Source organism: Akebia trifoliata, chromosome 1 (genome assembly GCF_017979445.1).
Source record: "Akebia trifoliata isolate Shusen 1 chromosome 1, ASM1797944v1, whole genome shotgun sequence".
NCBI lineage: Eukaryota > Viridiplantae > Streptophyta > Magnoliopsida > Ranunculales > Lardizabalaceae > Akebia > Akebia trifoliata.
In genome coordinates, this window is record NC_141375.1 from 25849302 (window position 1) to 25869250 (window position 19949).

General features: G+C 34.9%; 2 protein-coding genes across 9 annotated transcripts; both read left to right on the forward strand.

Annotated features, from left to right (window-relative positions):
• The first annotated feature begins 570 nt into the window (after window positions 1-570).
• On the forward strand, window positions 571-10393 carry LOC147411249 (putative protein phosphatase 2C 39). 7 transcript variants are annotated; one of them, XR_015179508.1, is made up of 6 exons: window positions 607-732; window positions 4648-4684; window positions 6555-6806; window positions 6943-7216; window positions 9420-9594; window positions 10076-10215. XR_015179508.1 is itself a non-coding variant. In XM_086446499.1 (6 exons), the coding sequence occupies exons 3-6, from the start codon at window positions 6609-6611 to the stop codon at window positions 10211-10213; spliced, it is 765 nt and encodes a 254-aa protein (XP_086302625.1). In that variant the 5' UTR covers window positions 640-727; window positions 4648-4684; window positions 6555-6608; the 3' UTR covers window positions 10214-10393. The 7 variants fall into 7 exon arrangements, 6 of the variants coding, with proteins under 6 accessions (XP_086302608.1, XP_086302598.1, XP_086302617.1 ...); XM_086446499.1 differs by having other exon boundaries at window positions 640-727; window positions 9440-9594; window positions 10076-10393; XM_086446482.1 differs by lacking the exon at window positions 4648-4684 and having other exon boundaries at window positions 571-727; window positions 9440-9594; window positions 10076-10393.
• A 1823-nt stretch (window positions 10394-12216) lies between these two features.
• On the forward strand, window positions 12217-18127 carry TPX2 (targeting protein for XKLP2). 2 transcript variants are annotated; one of them, XM_086446523.1, is made up of 22 exons: window positions 12217-12500; window positions 12953-13035; window positions 13163-13245; window positions 13397-13487; window positions 13599-13660; window positions 13797-13867; window positions 14229-14409; window positions 14501-14597; window positions 14691-14801; window positions 14903-15010; window positions 15109-15285; window positions 15369-15431; window positions 15517-15600; window positions 15694-15773; window positions 15877-15955; window positions 16047-16178; window positions 16281-16361; window positions 16447-16566; window positions 16837-17003; window positions 17105-17213; window positions 17399-17458; window positions 17572-18127. In XM_086446523.1, the coding sequence occupies exons 1-22, from the start codon at window positions 12353-12355 to the stop codon at window positions 17782-17784; spliced, it is 2400 nt and encodes a 799-aa protein (XP_086302649.1). In that variant the 5' UTR covers window positions 12217-12352; the 3' UTR covers window positions 17785-18127. The 2 variants fall into 2 exon arrangements, with proteins under 2 accessions (XP_086302649.1, XP_086302644.1); XM_086446518.1 differs by having other exon boundaries at window positions 12218-12500; window positions 13782-13867.
• Window positions 18128-19949: the final 1822 nt, after the last annotated feature.

Sequence of the window (19949 nt, forward strand, 5' to 3'; positions counted from 1 at the left end):
TCTTCAAATTAAAAATTCTATCTATTTCGACCTTCAAATCAGAACAATATGGGTGCATTTGGTTTGGGGAAAATTTAACAATTATAAGGATTTAGTAGTTATTGAGACAAATAACAACGACGGATAAAAAATTTCGTTGCTATTGTCCCTACAAAATTTTTAAGTGTGTTAGTTGCCCCTACAAAAGAACATGATAGGCTTTTTGGAGAAATAAATATCAGACGAAGGAATTTTCGATATAAAAATCTGCTTAGGATTAATGTGAGTTTGAAAACAAATGAATGGAAGATAAGGCTGAATAGAACAAATATAATTTTTACTCATGAGGTTGAACAGCTTGTAGATATAACAGATTTTAAAGAAATTTTTGGGCTAGAGGTTGAAGATGAGGTTGTTTAGGTCATTCTTTAACAATCTACAAGAGACGACTGATGTCAAGGGGTATGTCATTAGTTTGAAAGCAATATGGAGGTATCTCAAATATTAACCAAAATATGGAGGGATCTGTCTAAATCACCCTAAATTTAATAATGGTAGTAACGCGTACAAGGGGGTTTACGATTCGAACATGTATAAACACACGTTTCTCAGTCTCCTTTTATCCCTCTGTTCACGTCTCTCTCTCTCTCAGGTCTCAGCCGTGTTGTTTGCTAGTAGAATTAACTGAAGACCAGCTTCATAGAAGGAAGAAACCATGGCGGGAAGAGAAATCCTAAACAAGATGAAGGTATGGTGGGTACGTCACCTTGTTTCCTTCTCCATCGTTGTTGATTTTTATTTTTATTTTTATTATTAATTTGTTTTTTTTTTTTACTAAGTTTTAAAGTTCTGAGTTTATACTATGGTCTACTAAATTAGATTTTTGAATCTGGGTTTATCATAATAGGCTATTGTAAGCTATTTTCAGGATATGGGTCTGCTTTTACTTTTTTAATTTATGGTTTAATCACCTTGTTTTGGGTAGATTAAATATATTTGCTTAGCTTCTAATGTATTTGTAATCTTGTTAACGATGAGATGGGTTGGAAGAAATGTATGATAAAATAAGAATCTCTGAAGTAGAATTAATTCCTAAGTGTTAATTTATGTGTCATCTTTGAATTTTGATTCATTTTTAGTCTTTTTGTCCTCTAATTGATTGAGCATTTCTCTAGGTTCAAAGGGGTTGAGGCCTATTTATATACTTAGCGAACTGTAGTAAGTCGGTATGTAAATCAATCTCGCACACCATTGCCTAGCAAAATTGACTATAAGAGTCTTTAACTTCTTAGATTCGTTATTGACTCTTTCCATACCCCGATCACCGTCAACTCTTTACTCGTGATTCTGAGACATTTTGTGGATTTCGAAAACTATGGGAATGGTAATCCTATTGATAGAAGCCTTGCTTTTAGTCCGCTTCGTTTAGGTGATGTTTTCTCTTGTGAGCCTAATTGTAGGATATGAGCTTTACACCTATATTTTTTCAGGGCGGAGCCAGGATTTTTTCCATGTGGGGGCAACCAAGGGTAGAAATTTTTTGTGGGGATGATTAAGGGTGAAAAAAAATAGCTGTGGGTGCAATAGTGGCAGATTTTTTTATCCACCACTAATCCATAGACTTCGAAAATTCTGGAGGGAGCAAGTGCCCCCACTGTAAATCCGCCCCTGTGTGTTGTGTTATAAGCTCCCATGGTCATTTTTCTTTAAAGTAGTAATTCTTCGTGCATTGCTATTTGTCGTTCTTTAAAACTCGCAGCCTCTTTGATAGAAGTTTACTCATTGATTTTACAACTATCCATTGCAATAACTGACATAACTTTTGCATTAGATCCTTTGTTGTATTTAGAATTCTGCTTCTAGATGCATTTCAATTTCATAACTTTTGGGATATCAGTGGTTTCTGGTTCAAGTTGTGATAGACTCTCTTCTTTTGAAGTGTTTGTTAACTCTAGTTTTCTAGTTGTAGACTTTCTTGTTGTGATTCCACAAATTTTGTTCCTTTGTGCTTTCATTTACCATCAGCTCAAGTTTGATCCCTTCTTGGACCTCATCTTCAGACCTTTGTGAGTTTGAAAATTGCTATTATTCGCATGACTAGTATGGTACCATTATATCTTATACAACATTCTTTGAAATATATATTTTACCGATAGTTATATCTAGGGAAAATTATAAAAAAAAAACCTAATAAAATAATTATTTCACAAAAAGAATTATTGGAAATTACCAAAACGATAATAAACCCGCCATTGAATGACCGGTTATTTTCCCTCTCCTCTTTTTCTCTCAATTTTTTTAAAAAAATCGAATTTTTTTTTAAAAAGGTCATTGAATAGTCGATTTTTTTCTCCCTCCTCTTTCTCTCTCTCCACTTTCTCTCTTTTGATTATTTAAAAAAAAAAAAACGATTAAAAAAAAAAAAAAGGTCATTGAATAGCCGTTTTTTTTTCTCCTCTTTCTATCTTTTGATTATTTAAAAAAAAAAATGTCATTGAATAGCCGGTCATTTAATTTTGGTGTTGGTTATTCGTCCACCAAAATTAGGTCAATGTTTTTTTAAAAATTCATTTTTTTTAAATAATCAAGAGAAAAAATCGGCCATTCAATGACTTTTTTTTTTTTAATTTCATTTTTTTTAAATAAACAAGAGAGAGAAAGAGGAGAGAGAAAAAAATTGGCCATTCAATGGCCGTTTTTTTTTAAATTCGATTTTATTTTAAAAAATCAAGAGAAAGAGAAAGAGGAGAGAGAAAATCGGCCATTCAATGGCTTTTTTTTTTTTTTTTTTAATTCGATTTTTTTTAAATAATCAAGAGAGAGAGAGAGAGAGAGAAAGAGGAGAGAGAAAACAACCGGCCTTTAAATGGCCGGTTTATTATCGTTTTGGTAATATGCATTAAATTTGGTTCTTTTTGTAAAATAATTGTTTTATCAGGTTTTTTTTATAATAATTTTCCCTTGTATCTATACATCTTTATCTTCTCTTTTCTTTTTCTGTGAATCATACCCAATGAATATGTAGTACAAAGCCTTCTTGTCAAGGTTCATTTTTAGCTGATTTGGCAAGAATACTAGCATACACATCTAAGACACCCTTAAGTGACTAATTGAAGCCTTTATCCATAAAGCTTCTCATATGGAGATATAAGCTTCAACTTGGTTGAGGCACCCAATTGATTATGTAGGTTACAATAGTCATGCACTTGGCCCAAGTTCCCAACAACATGATTGGACTTTTTTGCATGAAGCATATTTCGGCACATTTCTTCCAAGTGTCCATTTTCGTTCCACAACACAAGTTTGTTGCAAAGTAGGTGGATATGTCGATTTTCTTCATATACCATATTTATATAAGGAGTTATTGTTAATCACGCCAAAAATGCCCTTAAATTTTTTACTTTTTTATAATATAAAAAATACCACTATATGCTTGTTCCCAATGCATATTTAATGCACTTTAACGTGTGCCCTAAGGAACACGTTAACAGGACCCCTTATATATATATGGTGAATTATCTAATGTGTATTCACCTTCATTTTTCATTCTCAGGCAACATATCTCCCGATCAAGCTCTTTCTTCATTGTTTCATGGAATTCCTTGAACTTCTTAAGAACTTCAAATTTCTCCTTTAAGAAGTAGTCTTATATTATTGCACAAAATCATCAATAAAAATAAGCAACTTTGACCACTTAAGGAATACGTTAACAGGACCCCTTATATATATATGGTGAATTATCTAATGTGTATTCACCTTCATTTTTCATTCTCAGGCAACATATCTCCCGATCAAGCTCTTTCTTCATTGTTTCATGGAATTCCTTGAACTTCTTAAGAACTTCAAATTTCTCCTTTAAGAAGTAGTCTTATATTATTGCACAAAATCATCAATAAAAATAAGCAACTTTGACCACTTATGGATGGTTTTATTTTTTTCAAAGACATTCGAAAGAATCAAACCTAGTGGAACCTTTGTTGAATACTTGAACTCTTTGAATATTTGTATGTGTATTTTCGAATGACAACCTGCACACGAAGTATCACCATGAACCTCCAGTCATGGAAGTCATTTTACATTCCTTTGTCTTGCCGTTGAATGTAACATTATGTTGTTGACATATTTGTGTCCCATAGATATGATGTTTGAGTAACCACATCTTATCAATGTATGTCATTTTGTGAATAGTACATATACAAACTTTATCTTCTTTCCTTGCAAAACTGGAGTCCCATTAGCTTGCATACCTTTGAAATTTTCACGTCTTGTGGCCCTAGTACCATGGAATTACCTTTTGTATTTGTGATATAGATAACAAATTATTTTTCATGCTTGGAACATAATGAACTTTTTTCAACGATCAATTATAATTCAATATTATTGTGATTTATGTGTCACCAACATGGGTAATGGAATGCTGTTTGTTATCTGCAATGTCGATCACTCAAGATCCCTTGTACTTTCTTATAAACTTGAGCTTATAGTTATTGTCGGTGAGTTCAAACATCCATAGTCAATTATCCAATCACTTTGGTGATTGATCTTTGGATGCATATACCATTCCATCCTTGTGTCGGCTTTGGCACGTGCATGATCTTCCTTGTTCTAAAGGAATGTTGCTTTAGTATCTTATCACATTTTAGTAATCAATGCGCATTCCTTTTTCAGGTTCGAGAATGAAGCATGCATATCCCATTCATCATTGGTAGCTCCCCTGTGCTTAGAGCCACTTCTTGTTGCATTATTATCTTCTGCAACCTTTACTTGTAATCTCGAGCAAAATGGTCTAGCAATGTCAACTTTATTAACAGATACCCTTTTTAAATTGAACAACTTTGGTTGAGACTTGTTTGTCTAGAACCCATTAGAAGACCATATCTAGATTACTATCATTACTAGACGTTCTTGCTTGGAGGATTAACTTACAGGTTTTATTTGTATCTTGCCAATGAGGAAGTCGGTTGAGGTTATCCATTCCTAAATATGAGCATTTACGTATTTAGGATAGAAGTTTTCTTGATTGAAAGTCACTTTAGATTTACATGGAGCTCACCTTTATGCATGTTGCATTGTTGCTAACTTATATTGATGGCCTCATTACCTCTTAAGAAAAGTTTTCATCAATTTGACAATCAAATTACAAGATCGAGTATCCACAAGAAAACAATCCCCTAGGGATATCACTCCTTGAATGGTTGGCAGATGACAGTGATAACAAACTGCCACAATGACATGAATCATGAAATGGTCATCCGGTGCAACCATCTCATCCTGATATAGGAAGTCATAAGGTCATCGTGGATATATGGGCGCTGAGGAAGAAGAACTCGTCCAGTACAGGATGTCACTCTAGCTCTAGGATAGTTAATGTGGTTCAAGGCAAGAGGCAGACCTTGTTTCAAGTGCCCATTCGGGAGATGCCTTGACAATCAACTTCCCTTTCCCAATCTGTTGTAACAACTTTGTTATTCTAGGTAGCAATAAGTTTGTATCGAGTACAAATTTGCAATAAAAAGGTTGACTAGTACCTTTGACACAAGGTTGTATCATTGTACCATTAGGTGTGGTCAGCATTTACTATGCTAGAGGATCACATACATCAAAAATGATGACTACCATGCTAACCACCTAGTCTATAGAAGGGTTTGAAAAGAGGAAAACGAACATCAGATTCTAAGGGGAAACTAATCATTTGCCATTAACATGGTCTTCTACTCTTTCCTCTCCATGTTGCCTCTTCTCTCCATCTTGACCAGCTGGACTCTCTCGCCTCTCCCTTGGATAGTAAGCCAATCCATTGATTCATAAGGTAGAGAAAATATCTACTATCTATCTTTACACAAGTTACACCTAATCCTTTCAAAAAATGATAAGATCCTTGATTTGGTTACCTTACCATCATCCCCTTATTGATTTGTGACCTAATTCTTGCAGTTCACTTGCATCTTTATGATCTAGATGATCCATTCTTACAGCCAAAATAAGGATGTCTTTACATTTATGTAATTGACACAAGCCTCAAATTCTGTTTAGATCCTTGATTTGGTTACCTTACCATCATCCCCTAATTGATTTGTGACCTAATTCTTGCAGTTCTCTTGCATCTTTATGATCTAGATGATCCATTCTTACAGCCTTAATAAGGATGTCTTTACATTTATGTAATTGATACAAGCCTCAAATTCTGTTTAGAATCAACTATTGAGGACCTTTTATGATCTAAATGTTTTGTTTTAGAGTCACGATAAACTGACGCGGTTGATGTGGCATGTGTTCAGAACACAATTTTTTTCTTTGGGATACAAAAGGAAAAAGATCTGTAGTTCTTTGCACATGCCACGTCAACCATGTCATCATTGCGTCAGTTTATCATTAGTTATTGTTTTACCCATACAAAATGTTCTATGTGCCCATATACTTAATGAGTTGATGTTACCTATTGAGTAGGTTCTAATGCTTAAACCAATGAGGGACTCTTCTTTCATTTTGTTGCTAAGCTCACAATTTGATAACAATGCATGCTGTCTCCACCAAAAAGCTATCACGAGATTCACTAATTGGCACATTCCTTGTAGGTAATAGCTGGCTTTGGTTCATCTGCTTCAGAGACGGGGAAAGGCAAGTCCAAGATGCTAGACAAGCGCATATCTCACGGTTTTCACTTGATCAAAGGAAAATCAAATCATGTCATGGAAGATTATGCTTTTGCACAATTCAGGCAACTACACGACAATGAATTGGGTTTATTCGCAATATTCGATGGCCATTTAGGTCATGAGGTCCCCGATTACTTGCAGTCTCATCTATTTGACAATATCTTGAAAGAGGTAATACTTGTCGTACGCCCATTTTGTCTTGAGCATATTTCTAATATGGTTCGTTTTTTTTTTTAATAAACCCTCTGTCTAGGTGTTCAAGAAGATGCCATGACTTCTCACTATATTTTCTCTTGCTGGCAAGCAGCCTGACTTCTGGAATGAAACAGAGAGCGCCATTAAGAGAGCATACCATACAACTGATACTGAGATTTTGGAAAAAGGAGCTGATTTTAGAGGAGGTTCAACTGCCGTTACTGCAATATTAATTAATGGCCAGAAGCTGATAGTAGCAAATGTTGGAGATTCTCGAGCCGTTATTTGTAAGAATGGTGTGGCCAAACAGCTATCGGTTGATCATGATCCAAGCAAGGAACGGCAAAAGATCGAGAGCAAAGGTGGCTTTGTATCACACCGTCCTGGTAACCAGAATCTTCTATTTACTCTCTAACCACACCACCTGCCCATTATTCTCCTAACATGTACATGCATATATCATTATTGAAGCCTTATCCCAAAGATTTGGGATCGGGTGAATGAATCATGTTCATTCAATTCTGTCCAGAGCCACATCTTATGTTATTGAAATTGTGTTCATATTGTCGGGAAAATTACAACCTTCAATCTGGGGTGCGAAATAATTGAAGAGAACGAACAAGAAAGAAAATCAACCACGATACATGATTTACCTGGAAAACCCTGAAACAGGAAAAAAAAAAAAAACCATAGAGTCCACTGATTCCACTATGCTCAAAGGCCAAGAAGAAAACTACAATGTTTCCCACACATAAAACCACTATATAATCCCTAACAAATTAGGGCTTTACATTTAAAACTGTGAAATAACAAAAATACCCTTAGAATTAGGTCTTTACATAAAAGCTCAACGGACGTGTGGCGTGATTAACAATAACTCCTTATTGACCAGTACCCCAGGCTCCACAAACCACAACACATATCCACGTTCATTATCTCAATCCACATTATTTTGGGTCTTCATCACACTCTTCTGAGAACCTAAACATGCATTCGTACATGTCAAAGAAAATAGGACCCTAATTTGTATGTAAAAATAGGATGGTTTGGTTGAATAAAGACCTTTAGGCCCTGCATGGTAGTTGGTACCATGCAAATCATTTGCAATGCAAAAATTATTGTTGCTTGATAGCCATCATACAATCTCGCAAAATCACTTTGTGCTTGGTTTTTTGCAATGCAAATTTTTTGAAAAAGGGATTTAAACCCATGGCTCAAAGGTTTGACATGTAGCAAAGCAACTTCTAGGTTGTGGCCCCAAGTCCAGCTAACCCATATAAAATTTTAAAACAAAACCTAGAAAAATTGACCAAAAAATTAGGAGAAACAAAACATCTCAAGCTCACAGAGATGCAGAGAGAACTTAGAATTTATCCCACAAGATCTATATATATATATAGGGGGCGGTGCATGGGAAAATAATGGTGACAAAATCTATGATAATGGTTTTTTGTAAACCTCTTTTGATGGGGTTAGAATTTTCGGAATGGGCTGATTTTTGGTAAGGATGATCTCTATGGTGAGGAGATCCTCACCAAAAAATCAGCCCATTCCAAAACTTCTAACCCCAGAATCATGAACCGTCATTTTTTTTTATTAATCACTTTTGATGGGGTTAGAAGTTTCAGAATGAGCTGATTTTTGGTGAGGATGATCTATATGGTAAGGAGATTATCCTCACAAAAAATCAGCCCATTCCGAAACTTATAACCCATATAAGACAAAAACCATTGTCATAGACTTTGTCACAATTATTATCCCATGAACCATCCCCATATATATATATATGAGAGAGAGAGAGAGAAAGAGAGAGATCTTACCAATTTAGTGATCGGAGAGCTAATTAGCTTTCAAGGGACATATGTAAAAACAATGATTTTTCAAAATATGGGTTAGAAGTTTTGGATTGAGCTGATTTTTTGTGAGGATGACCTCTATGATGAGAAGATCATCTTCACAAAAAATCAGCTCAATCTGAGTGATTTCGGGACCGTCAATTTTTACTAATAATTTGTGAACCACTTTTGATGGATTTGTAAGTTTCAGATTGGGCTGATTTTTTGTGATGATGATCTTCTTGTCATAGAGTTCATCCTCATAAAAAATCAGCTCAATCTGAAACTTCTAACCCATATTTTGAAGAACACCCATATTCATACACATATGAGAGAGAGAGAGAGAGAGCTACTTACCAATTTGGTGACTGGAGAGCTAATGAGCTTGTAATCAAGATAGTGGAGACTTAAGAGCTAACGAGCTTGATCTTGCGAATCATTTGCAACACTTTTTGGGCTGCAAACTATTTACTGAAATTTGTGAAGGGTTTACAAGGTTCATCCAAATAATTTGCAATGCAAAACATTTTCAGAATGTAACCATGCATCTGTAAATTAGATTCCATCAAATCATTTGCATGGCACCAAGCAGAGCTTTAATGTATAACAGAGATTCTCATTCGATTTTCCTTTTGTCTATGAACTAGTCTTTTACATTTCTGTTACGAAATAAGGAAAACAAGTAATAAAGCACTAACAAATGGAAATTTCTCTTCTCCTTCTCAAGTGAGCTTCTAACTTTTCTTGTATTAAGGTCCATTTCCATGTGTTCAGGTGATGTCCCACGAGTTGATGGACAGCTGGCAGTGGCAAGAGCATTTGGTGACAAAAGCTTGAAGGGGCATCTCAGTTCAGAACCAGATGTGGCAGTGGAGATGATAGACAATAGCACAGAGTTTCTCATATTAGCAAGTGATGGGTTATGGAAGGTTGGTTTTGTTCCATCACAGATTATCTCAAGGAGAAAATATTGTATAATAGATGGAAACACTAAAAAAAATGGGAGCTACTATTGACCCCGACTTACTACATCCCAATTTCATAAATTATTTATTACACCCTAATTAAAGATTAAAATACACCATTCAAACACTACAAAAGCTTGGTTTAAGTTATTATCTCAACATTATAGAGCATTATAACACATTCAAACAACTTCAACAGTTGTTTACAATTAGGATTAGGCTCATATAAAAGCCTAAATCTAACTATTAGATATCTTAACAGGAAAAAAAAAAAGTGTCTATTAGCAACCCAACTTTTACTTGTTACACCTCAATTAATAAGTAAAAGTTGGGGTGCCAATAGCAGCTCTCCAAAAAATTGAACTTTCTCTTTCTTTCCTCATTTGTTTTTTTTCCCTTTGAGACTGAAATTCATGATTTCTGTTTCTATCTTAATCTTCATCAGGTCATTTCGAACAAGGAAGCTGTGGATTCTATAAGACATACAAAATCTGCTCAGTCGGCAGCCAAGCGCTTGGCAGAGAAAGCCGTTTCTCGGAAAAGCAATGATGACATCTCCTGTGTAGTTGTAAGGTTTAACTAATCCTTAATTTGATTTGCTTTCCTTGCTTTGTTTGAACAACTTGTGTCAAGCTCATGTGTGTAATCTGTATTTTAGTAATAAAAGAGAAGCCCAATTCCCTCTCTTGTGTCCTTGTACAAGCATTATATGGGTTGTTCAAGCCAATTGGATATAAGTTTATGAAATTGAATTATTAATGTATATGTTTTAGTTAATTATCAAAATAGGTTCATACAATTGCAGGTTTGGTTATTGTTCAAAGGTGGCTAGAATAACTGGATGAATGAATTGGTCTATTAGCTTCTATAGTTTAAGTTTTAGCAGGTTTTTGTAGGATAATTTTGACATACCCCCCTAAAGATTTTGGGGTGTATTTGAGACACCTCCTTGGGTTTTTTAATACTGAAGACAACCCCTTGATTACAGTCTTCTAACATAAAATGACTAAAATACCCTCATCTTCAACTTTTTGCAGAAAAACCCATGAGAGTACACCCACCCACCCACAAAGCCCAACATCTTTAACCCTTAACTAAAGGGCTGATTATTTTCTTCTCATGATTTATTTGGAAGTCTCCTATCCCTCCAAGCATTACAAGGATATAGAAGGAGTTACATGTAGTAATGGTTTTGGCTAGGAGACGAGAAGGTATTTTGGTCATTTTATGTGTGTGTTTGATAACACTTCTGAAGTCTGAATGGGAGTTGGTCCACCTTTAAAATTGAGACTTCACGAGCTTTATTTCTGTTTGTTTCGTTTTGGATTTTAGACTTCAAAAATGAAATTTAGAAGTTTTGAACCAACAATGGGGGATGTTAGATGAAACTTCTTAAGTCTAATTTCTAATTTTTCAGACTTCAGAAGTGTTATCAAACATAGCCTTAGTCTCTACAAATTACAGAAGATCGCAATCAATGGGTCGATTTTCAGTTTGAAATTTGAAAACTTGGGTATCTCAAATGACTAATCATAAACTGACTCGAAATTCACTCGCTTGATGTGGCAATGTGCACAAAACGATAGATCTTTTTCGTTGTGCAATTTATCTCGACTCGTCTCAAATATACAACAAAACCTCTAGGTTGTGTCAAAACTCTAAAGGACATTTTTGACCTCAAACAACATTTGATTCACAGAGCTGAGATTCGAGGAAAAACACAAATTTCCAAATTCCTAGATATCAATTAAGGAATACCTGCCCCATCTCAGCTTTGTTTGATCCATGTCAAAATTACCGAATTTGAAGTTTTTTGGGTATTTTTTTTCTACATAACCTTAACCATTTTTGTACAAATAAAAAAAAAAAAAACAATACAGATAATCCGATCTATATGTTGGAGGTTACAAAATGTCTCATGTTCTCAAAATATTTACCAAAAGAACTTTATAACCATTTTGGTATTTATTTATTTTTACTAAAACAGATGCTACCATGCACTCACATTCGAGATTCTGAACCTCAAAAATAAAAAATCATATTTTTCTTTAACAAAATTATGAAGAAAAAAAAAAGCCAGAATTATTTTTTGGGTTTAGGATATATTTCAAGCTAAAAATAGGGGCATAAATGTAAGTTCAGTTAAATTTAGTACCTTTTTGGTGAAAATCAGTCATTTGTTTTATTTTATTTTTAAGTAGAAAGGTAAATTAAGTTTAATGTCCTTAAAGCAGATTACCCTTTCTGATAAAAAGAATAAAAATATCAAAATGGGCATTTGTCTCTTTTGATAATAAAAAAACTCCAAAACCATACCATCTCAAAAATACAAACTTCCATCTTTAATTCTATAAAGTTTCTAATTTTTCTTGAGGGCATTTTCGTCCATCTATAAAATCTAGTTACGCACGTGCCCATGCGCATTTTACACGTACGGGGACGCGTTCGGACCGTCCGATATAGCCGTTGGACATGTGCCGTTTAACATCGTTGTCTGCACTCTCTGCTTAGACACACAGTTCTCTCATTTTCAAATTTTCGACCGTTGGAATTATAACGTTAATAACATACTCTCTCGCCAAAACCCCAAACATTCCAAAAAAGCTGACCGTTTATCTCCTCCCTCTTATTCTATCTTTAATTGCCACCTTTTGCCAAGATCGCTCTCTGCAACTTTTAAGCAAATAGATCCAAATTGAAAAACTGAAGGAAATCATCATCAATGGCCATTGAAGATTCCAACTCGATGATGGACGAGACCTATGAATTCTCTGCACCTCGTTTCTTCGACTTCATCAATGGCGAAACGGAAGAGGAGAAGCAAAGAGCTGAGCTCTGGTTCGAGACCTCTCTCAGCCATGCTCCCTCACGTATGCTTTATTTTCTCTCTTCTTTTGCTGATGAACAGATCTTGGTTTCTTCTGAGTTTAGATGAAAGAAACCCTCAATTTGCTGTTTTATTTCATTTTTTTGTAGATATTTTCGATGTTCGCCTTCTAGGGTTTTAAATTTGTTCCACACAGATTTTTTTTAGAACATGTGTCGTTTTTCTTGAACATTGGATTCTTTTGTGGGTTAAGAAACGAATTAGGGTTGATCTTTTGGGATGAGACTGGTTTCTTTTGAGATTAGATGGAAGAAACCCCCAATTTGTTATTATTATTTTTTTTTTTTTTTAATTTTCGATTTTCATAGTTTAGGGTTTCAAATTTGTTCCACATTGAAATTATTGAGAATATATGACGTTTTTCTTAAACATTTAATTCTTTTGGGGGGTTAAGAAAAGAATTAGGGTTTGATCTTTTTGGATGATTAAATGCAGCTTTTATGCCAAGAATAAAGACTAGTCGATCAGTTCAGATTGATAGCCTCTGCGATTTCAGTGATGTGAAACATCTCTCGAAGGTGATTGATTTGTAAAATCTTCCTATATTGACCATAAAAATAAAATGTTGCATGGTAAAAACTTAAATAATTCAGTCTTAAAATAGAAGATTTGAGTCAAAATCTGGCTCTTTTCATGTAATTGCAGGTTGGCGGGTCATCCGACAGCTTGACCGCTTCTTGTCTCTCAAAGGATGCAACTTTGGCTCCAGAAGTAGAGAATTCTACAAGGTATGTGGATCATTTTTTTTTTCCAAGAAACCTATATAATCTGCTCTTTTTCTTTTTTCTTTTTTCTTTTTTCTGTTTTTTTTTTTTTTTTTTTTTTTTTCCCTTTTTCTTACCTCTGAATTGAGTTTTAAACTGTTTCTCATCCATCCAGGTTTCCCTCTGAAAATTTCCCCAAAGAAACCAGAAAAGATGACCAAACCCATCAACATAAAGAAGAAAATAGAATTAGTATTGTCAAGGAGGTATGTTGATTAATAAAGCTTTTCTATCTGAATCTCACATGGATTTAAAAACCCAACAATTTTTTTTTCATCAGTTTTAGATATCTTCTGATGTATAAATGTCTTCATCAGATTTCTATTGCTAAGCAGTCCTCTGAGGTTAAGGATGGTGTGTGCACTCAAGAGAAAGAAAGGTCTGGTTTCACTGTTTTTACCAAGATTAGCCTTAAATTACTTAGGGTATAGGATATGAAAATCAAATTTGATTGTCATATAGTCATTTTTAAGTTGCTTCTATCTGGCTCTTGATTGCAGTGTTTCAAATGGAAGTGCTTCGATCATCATCGAGACCGGAAAAACAAGTGAGGAGACTGCTTCCGCTGTGGCCTCTATCATCCAAGGTGTGTATGTAATTAAACCCAAATCAACAAAATGCATGAAACCGGTATCTTGGGCCTAATGAACTCCTAAATGGCCTAATAATCTCTATACCCAAACTTGATTGAGGAAGGGTGAGCAAATTGCACGTCATCTTCAACTTAGCTGCATCGAATACTTTAACGGTTTTCAGTGTCTTTCCTTTATGTAACATACTCTCTACTTGAGGAACCAAATTCGGGTTTTTGAAGACCCGAACTTGGCATTGTATGACCACACTATTCTAACAGTACTGAAAATTTACCAATTTATACATTTTTGTACTCTGCCTTTCTCCCACGATGCTTGGGTTGGGCCACATAGCTTAACTTCTTGTGCTAACAGGAACAGAAGCTTGCACACCAAATCCACAAATGATTGCTAAGAAAGGAGAGCCCAGTTCAAAGAAAAATCAAACAGCAAAAAAAATAGCCAGTTTGGTTAGAAACCCAACATCTGCTCTAAAACCGAAAAATCAATTGCAAAATTCGCAAGCTACAACTCTACCACCAACAAGTGCCAGAAGGTTGGTCTCCGTCTCTAGCTCAATGTTCTGTTGTTTATTCTGCAACCATTTGTATATGTTATCTAATAATTGCATATTTCCAATTTTGTAGTGCTAGAACTGCAAAGAAAACAGGCATAGTCCCAGATTATGTTCAAGAAAATCAAGCAATTAAGCGACAGAAGCTTGATGAAGGAAGAGCAAGACAGGTGCTTATTCCAATTTCTTCTCTTTTTCTCACCAAATTTCACTATTTTATGTATTAATATACGTCTTTAACTCAAAATTTTCCAAAATCCCAGATTCTAAATATCAAAACCCAGACTTTATCACACAAGTCAAGATTGGGCTTAACTGGTGCTGCTGCCAACTTGAGTTCCTCAACCATTAAAACTAGTAAAGAAGACAGAAAGGTTTGTATTGAAACTAAGTCTTTCTAAACTGGAATGAATGTAAGATGTAAACTTGGACGAGGAGTTACTGACTCAATTGAAAACGTTCTTCAATAATTAAGGTTTATGTACGAGAAGCACCATTCGTTTCAACAGCCGAACTGGTGAGGAGATTCCAGGCCAATACAAGAGATATAGGGCTGCCTCACAATAAGAGTTCTCTTTCACATGTAAATAGCCAAGTCCCTTATCTCTCATTGCTTGGTTCCTGTTCATCCTAATGTGAATTGAAATTTCAAATTTAAATGTCTGGTGGGTGCTGTTTCAGGAAGATGCCTCTTCTATTATACAGAGGAGGAGAAAACTCACTTTGACAAGACCAAAGGAACCTGATTTTGAAACAGCCCACCGGGTTCGTTCTATTAAAATCAAGAGCTCTGCTGAACTCGAGGAAGAGATGATGTCAAATATCCCGAAGTTTAAAGCTCGTCCAGTAAACAAGAAGGTCAGCATTTTTCTGCCTATAATTTTATGTCTGTTTGTGTCTATTAATTTTTTACACTCACTGGGTTTTTTTCTCCATTGCAGATTCTCGAAGCTCCTACATTACCTGCATTGCCCAGAAGTACCCCTCATCTACCAGAATTTCAGGTAAATTTTTTGGGATTTGATGTTTAGGAGAGAAAACGAACTTTATGTGATAGTTGTTAAGCTAAAATAATTTTCATTTTGTCAGGAATTTCACTTGAAAACAATGGAGAGGGCAAATCAGCATGCTGAAACATCGTCTGTTGTATCGGCAACTGAATCTTATTGCCAGGTTGGTCACTTATGTTCTACTTAACCCTTCCTATAATCATATATCACCATTTTAGGTAATTTACTGATAAAATGGTATTGATGTGTATGACAGAATCAATGGAATCCCCATAGGCAGCCTACAGAACCGAAGACACCACGCCTTGAAACATCAATGCGAGCACGTCCCCCCAAGTAAGTAGTTTTGAATTTTGAAGAGTGATGTCCATTCACTCTGAACTTTATATCATTTTAGGAATATCAAACTGCAATTGATCCCTTAGTACTGTTATTACAGATTTAAGAGCTCGCAAGAGTTGGAGCAAGAGGAACTAAAAAAGATACCAAAATTCAAGGCTAAGCCTCTTAATAAGAAGGTAGACTTCCATTTCTCTCTAGTTCTTGATCTGTGAATACTAGAGGCAACCTTTAGGTAAGCTTAATGTTTAAAGCAACATTTTTTTGCAGATTTTTGAAAGCAAAGGAGAACTAGGAATATTTTGCAATCCAAAACGGCATGTGACGAAACCTCAGGAGTTCCATTTCGCAACGGATGATAGGATTCCACCCTCAAGAGCAGTTATTGATCTTTTCGACAAGGTAGGTGTACTAATGGGAAAAGAAATTGTGCTCACTTGATCATTCTATTTCATAATTGGCTTGGTTTTGAACTCGTTAAAATTTTTTCCTTTTCTCTTACAGCTTTCGTTGAACTCGGAACCTCATCACGACCACCAAAATCCTCGAATCACAACACCAAATCCATTCCATCTCCACACAGAGGTATATTAAGCCATATCTCATTCATGCAAACACCATAAATGGTTTGATGATTTTCACTTATACGTGTTTTGCTTTGCCACATTAGGAAAGGGGGGCGGAGAAAGAGAGGAAATTCATAGTGGAAGTTACACATAAACAGTTGGAAGAGGAGAGAGCTAGGATCCGCAAGGCTGCACCATATCCATACACAACTGATTACCCAGTGGTAAATAATGATTACATTTAAATTCTTTAATCACGGAAAATTACCAAAAAAGTGTCAAATGTTGATTATCAAAAATAACATTCTTTTTAAAAAGATTACCAAAAACATCTTAAATCGCTGGACTGTCTAACGTTTTATGTCATTTTATGAATTCAAATGACTAAAAGGCAAAATACAATATAAAACACTGGACTGTCCATCAATTTAACTTGTTTTTCGGTAATTTTAAAAAAATTATGAAGGCTTGATAACAGTGGCATTAAAATGCAGATACCACCAAAACCAGAACCCAAGCAATGCACGAAGCCAGAGCCTTTCCAATTGGAGAGCCTAGTGAGGCACGAGGAGGAAATGCAGAGGGAAATGGAAGAAAGGCAGAGAATAGAGGAGGAAGAGGCTCAAATGAGAATCTTTAAGGCGCAACCAATCTTGAGAGAGTAAGCTTTGAAATTATATAGGAACAAATAGACTACTTCCTCTTTCTTTTTACCAAAGAAGAACACCAGGTGTGTGTCTAAACGTTGTTTTTGTGATTCAGTGACCCGCTTCCAGTTCCTGAGAAGGCACGGAAACCCCTCACGCAGGTGGAGGAGTTTGTACTTCATGTTGATAATAGGGCTGTGGATAGAGCAGAGTTTGATAAAAAGGTATCTTAAAATCATACATGCATTCATATATGTACACAGGCATAAATCCCCAGATAACTATGGATTTCAGACCATCCCCAGATATATTCAAACTATGGGTTTCATTTAGTGATTGATTTTTGCCACAACTAACTTATTTTCTAATCTAAAGGCAAATTCACCAAGCAATTTAATTTGGTGCGCAGGTGAAGGAGAAAGAAATGATATATAAGAGATACAGAGAGGAGTATGAGTCTGCCAAAATGGTAAGATGATCACTCTTAGTTCTCATTTACTATCTCTTCTTCCGTTTTAGTTTTGGTGGTTGGTTGTGACAGGTATTTTCGCCTTCTAATTCACAATGTGTGTGTGTGTACAGATGGAAGAAGAAAAGGCCCTAAAACAGATGAGGCGAACAATGGTGCCCCATGCAAGACCAGTGCCAAACTTTGAGAATCCCTTTCTTCCACGGAAGTCATGCAAGGAAACAACGAAGCCCAAGTCACCCAACTTGCGGGTGGTCCGAAGAAAAGAAAGGAGAGTAACTAATTGGGCAGCAGCTTCCAGTGCTGCTGCTGCTCACATGAGATGATGATGTTGTGGGATTAATTGGGTAGAAGAGTATTATTGTTCAAGAACTTTTGAACCCAGTCATGACTCATGAGAGTAACTAATACTGTTAGTTTTAGTGATTCAGATTCTTTTCAGCATTTTAAAGAAATGTCGTGTAATTGGTATTAGAGTAACTAACTTTTGAACCCAGTAACTAATACTGGTAGTTAGTGATTCAGATTCTTTTCAGCATTTAAAGAAATGTCTTGTAATTGGTATTAGAATACTTTCTTTTTGTGTAAATTTTGCTTTGTTCAAAGTTTCAATCATCTTTGGCATCTGAACAATCGCAGGAGGACATAGTGTAACTTTGTGAGAAGAAAAAAAAATGAGTGATTTTTTTTTTTTAAAGTCTCTTTTCAGGCAAATGCAGGACATAGTTTTTAAGACTGATTCTAATGAGAAAAGCAAAAAAACACAAAAAGAGTTTCTCTATTTATATAAGTGAATAAATAAAATAAAAACCCACAAACACTTAATCCTAAATTTCTTAGATGATACTTGATTATGGGGTTTTGATCCGTCTCCAGGTTATAGAGAAACACTATTCAGCACAAGAAAAACATCTGAGGTGCTCAGATGGATAAAAAATAATTTGTCAAGTTGGTTGGACGTGAATTTTTTACATAAATTTTTTATAATGAAAAAATTACTTAGTTTCATAATTTCATGCTCAAAACACTATTAAATTCCTTCAGAGCCTGATTTTAATAAATTCCTTCGTGCTCAAAACATCATACAATAAAAAGGTTTTCTTTCACTTTTAACCTCATCAAAAGTGATACACAAAAAATGGACAGTCCACAATTCTTCAACTCAAAAATATGAGGTTAGAAGTTTTAGAATTAACTGATTTTTGGTGAAAATGATCTCTTCGTCATATCCTCACCAAAAATCAGTTCAATCGAAAACTTTTAAACCACATAAGACAAAACACATTGTAGATATATATGTACACGACCAATATATATGGCTAGGGAAGCAAGATTAGTGGTTAGCATGATTGGTACATGAAGGCGGATGATTTGCTATGACATAGTCACACAAAAAAATGATTTTCAGGTTTTCACATTTTAAATTTTGAATACAAGTCTTATTACACTCGTAATCTCCCTAAAGATGAGAACCAAGTACAAAGTATGTAACGTCTACACAGAGAATTCAAGTATTGTATACGTCATTAATCCAATCATTTGTAGGAATTACCCATAATAACAAACTTACAAAACCAATATGTTTATCATAAAGAGATTTGTTGTTCTTGTTATTGCTTTTCAAAAAAAAATTATTTATATTTTTAAACATTTTTTTACTCTTTGATTTCAGGAGGAAGATTTACAAACCCTATAAACAAGAAAGTTATAAATTATTCACGAGATTAGTAACAAGATTAAATCCCAACACCTCTTTATGTGTAGGATAAAAAGAGTGGGATTCACCATTGTGTTTTATTTTATATTAAAGTTCACTTGTACTTACGGCACGAGCATCCCCTTTGGTGTTAAGGAGGTAAAAGAGAAAAAATTAAAATTGAAGTAGATGGTGACAATTTTAACATAATCTGTGAATATGATTAAAAAACGACACAAAATTAGTAAATTTTGATCGAACCTAATTGGGTTTGGGATATTATTGAAAAAATTTTAAGGTTAAAGAGATAAAAGATGAAAAATAATAAAAGAGATGAATGAGAAAATATAGTAAAATTATAAGAGGTGAAGTGTAAAAATAAATAAAGTGAATCAATTTGTGATATGGTTCATATTGGGTTAGTAAAATCAAGTGAACCACGAATCCACCAAATTTTATATCTAAAACCAATTTGTTATATTTTTATATCTAAAATTTGGATTATTATATTAATTTATTTCTATTAACTTAAGGTAGACAACGGACTGGACTTGTATCTGGGCTTTGCTCGATCCATAAACCATGATCTTGTCCAAAGGTCATGTGCAACACCCACACATCACATGCATCAGGTAAGTCAGGGGGCTCCCTCACGGGTGGGCCTTGAGGAATTAATGCTTATATTATGTATCAAACTCACAATCTACAGGCATTAATCGCTTATCAGTCCAAAACTGCCATTGAGCCAACCCATCAAGGTCAATTGTACTTATAACTTGTAGGAACCCAAAGCAA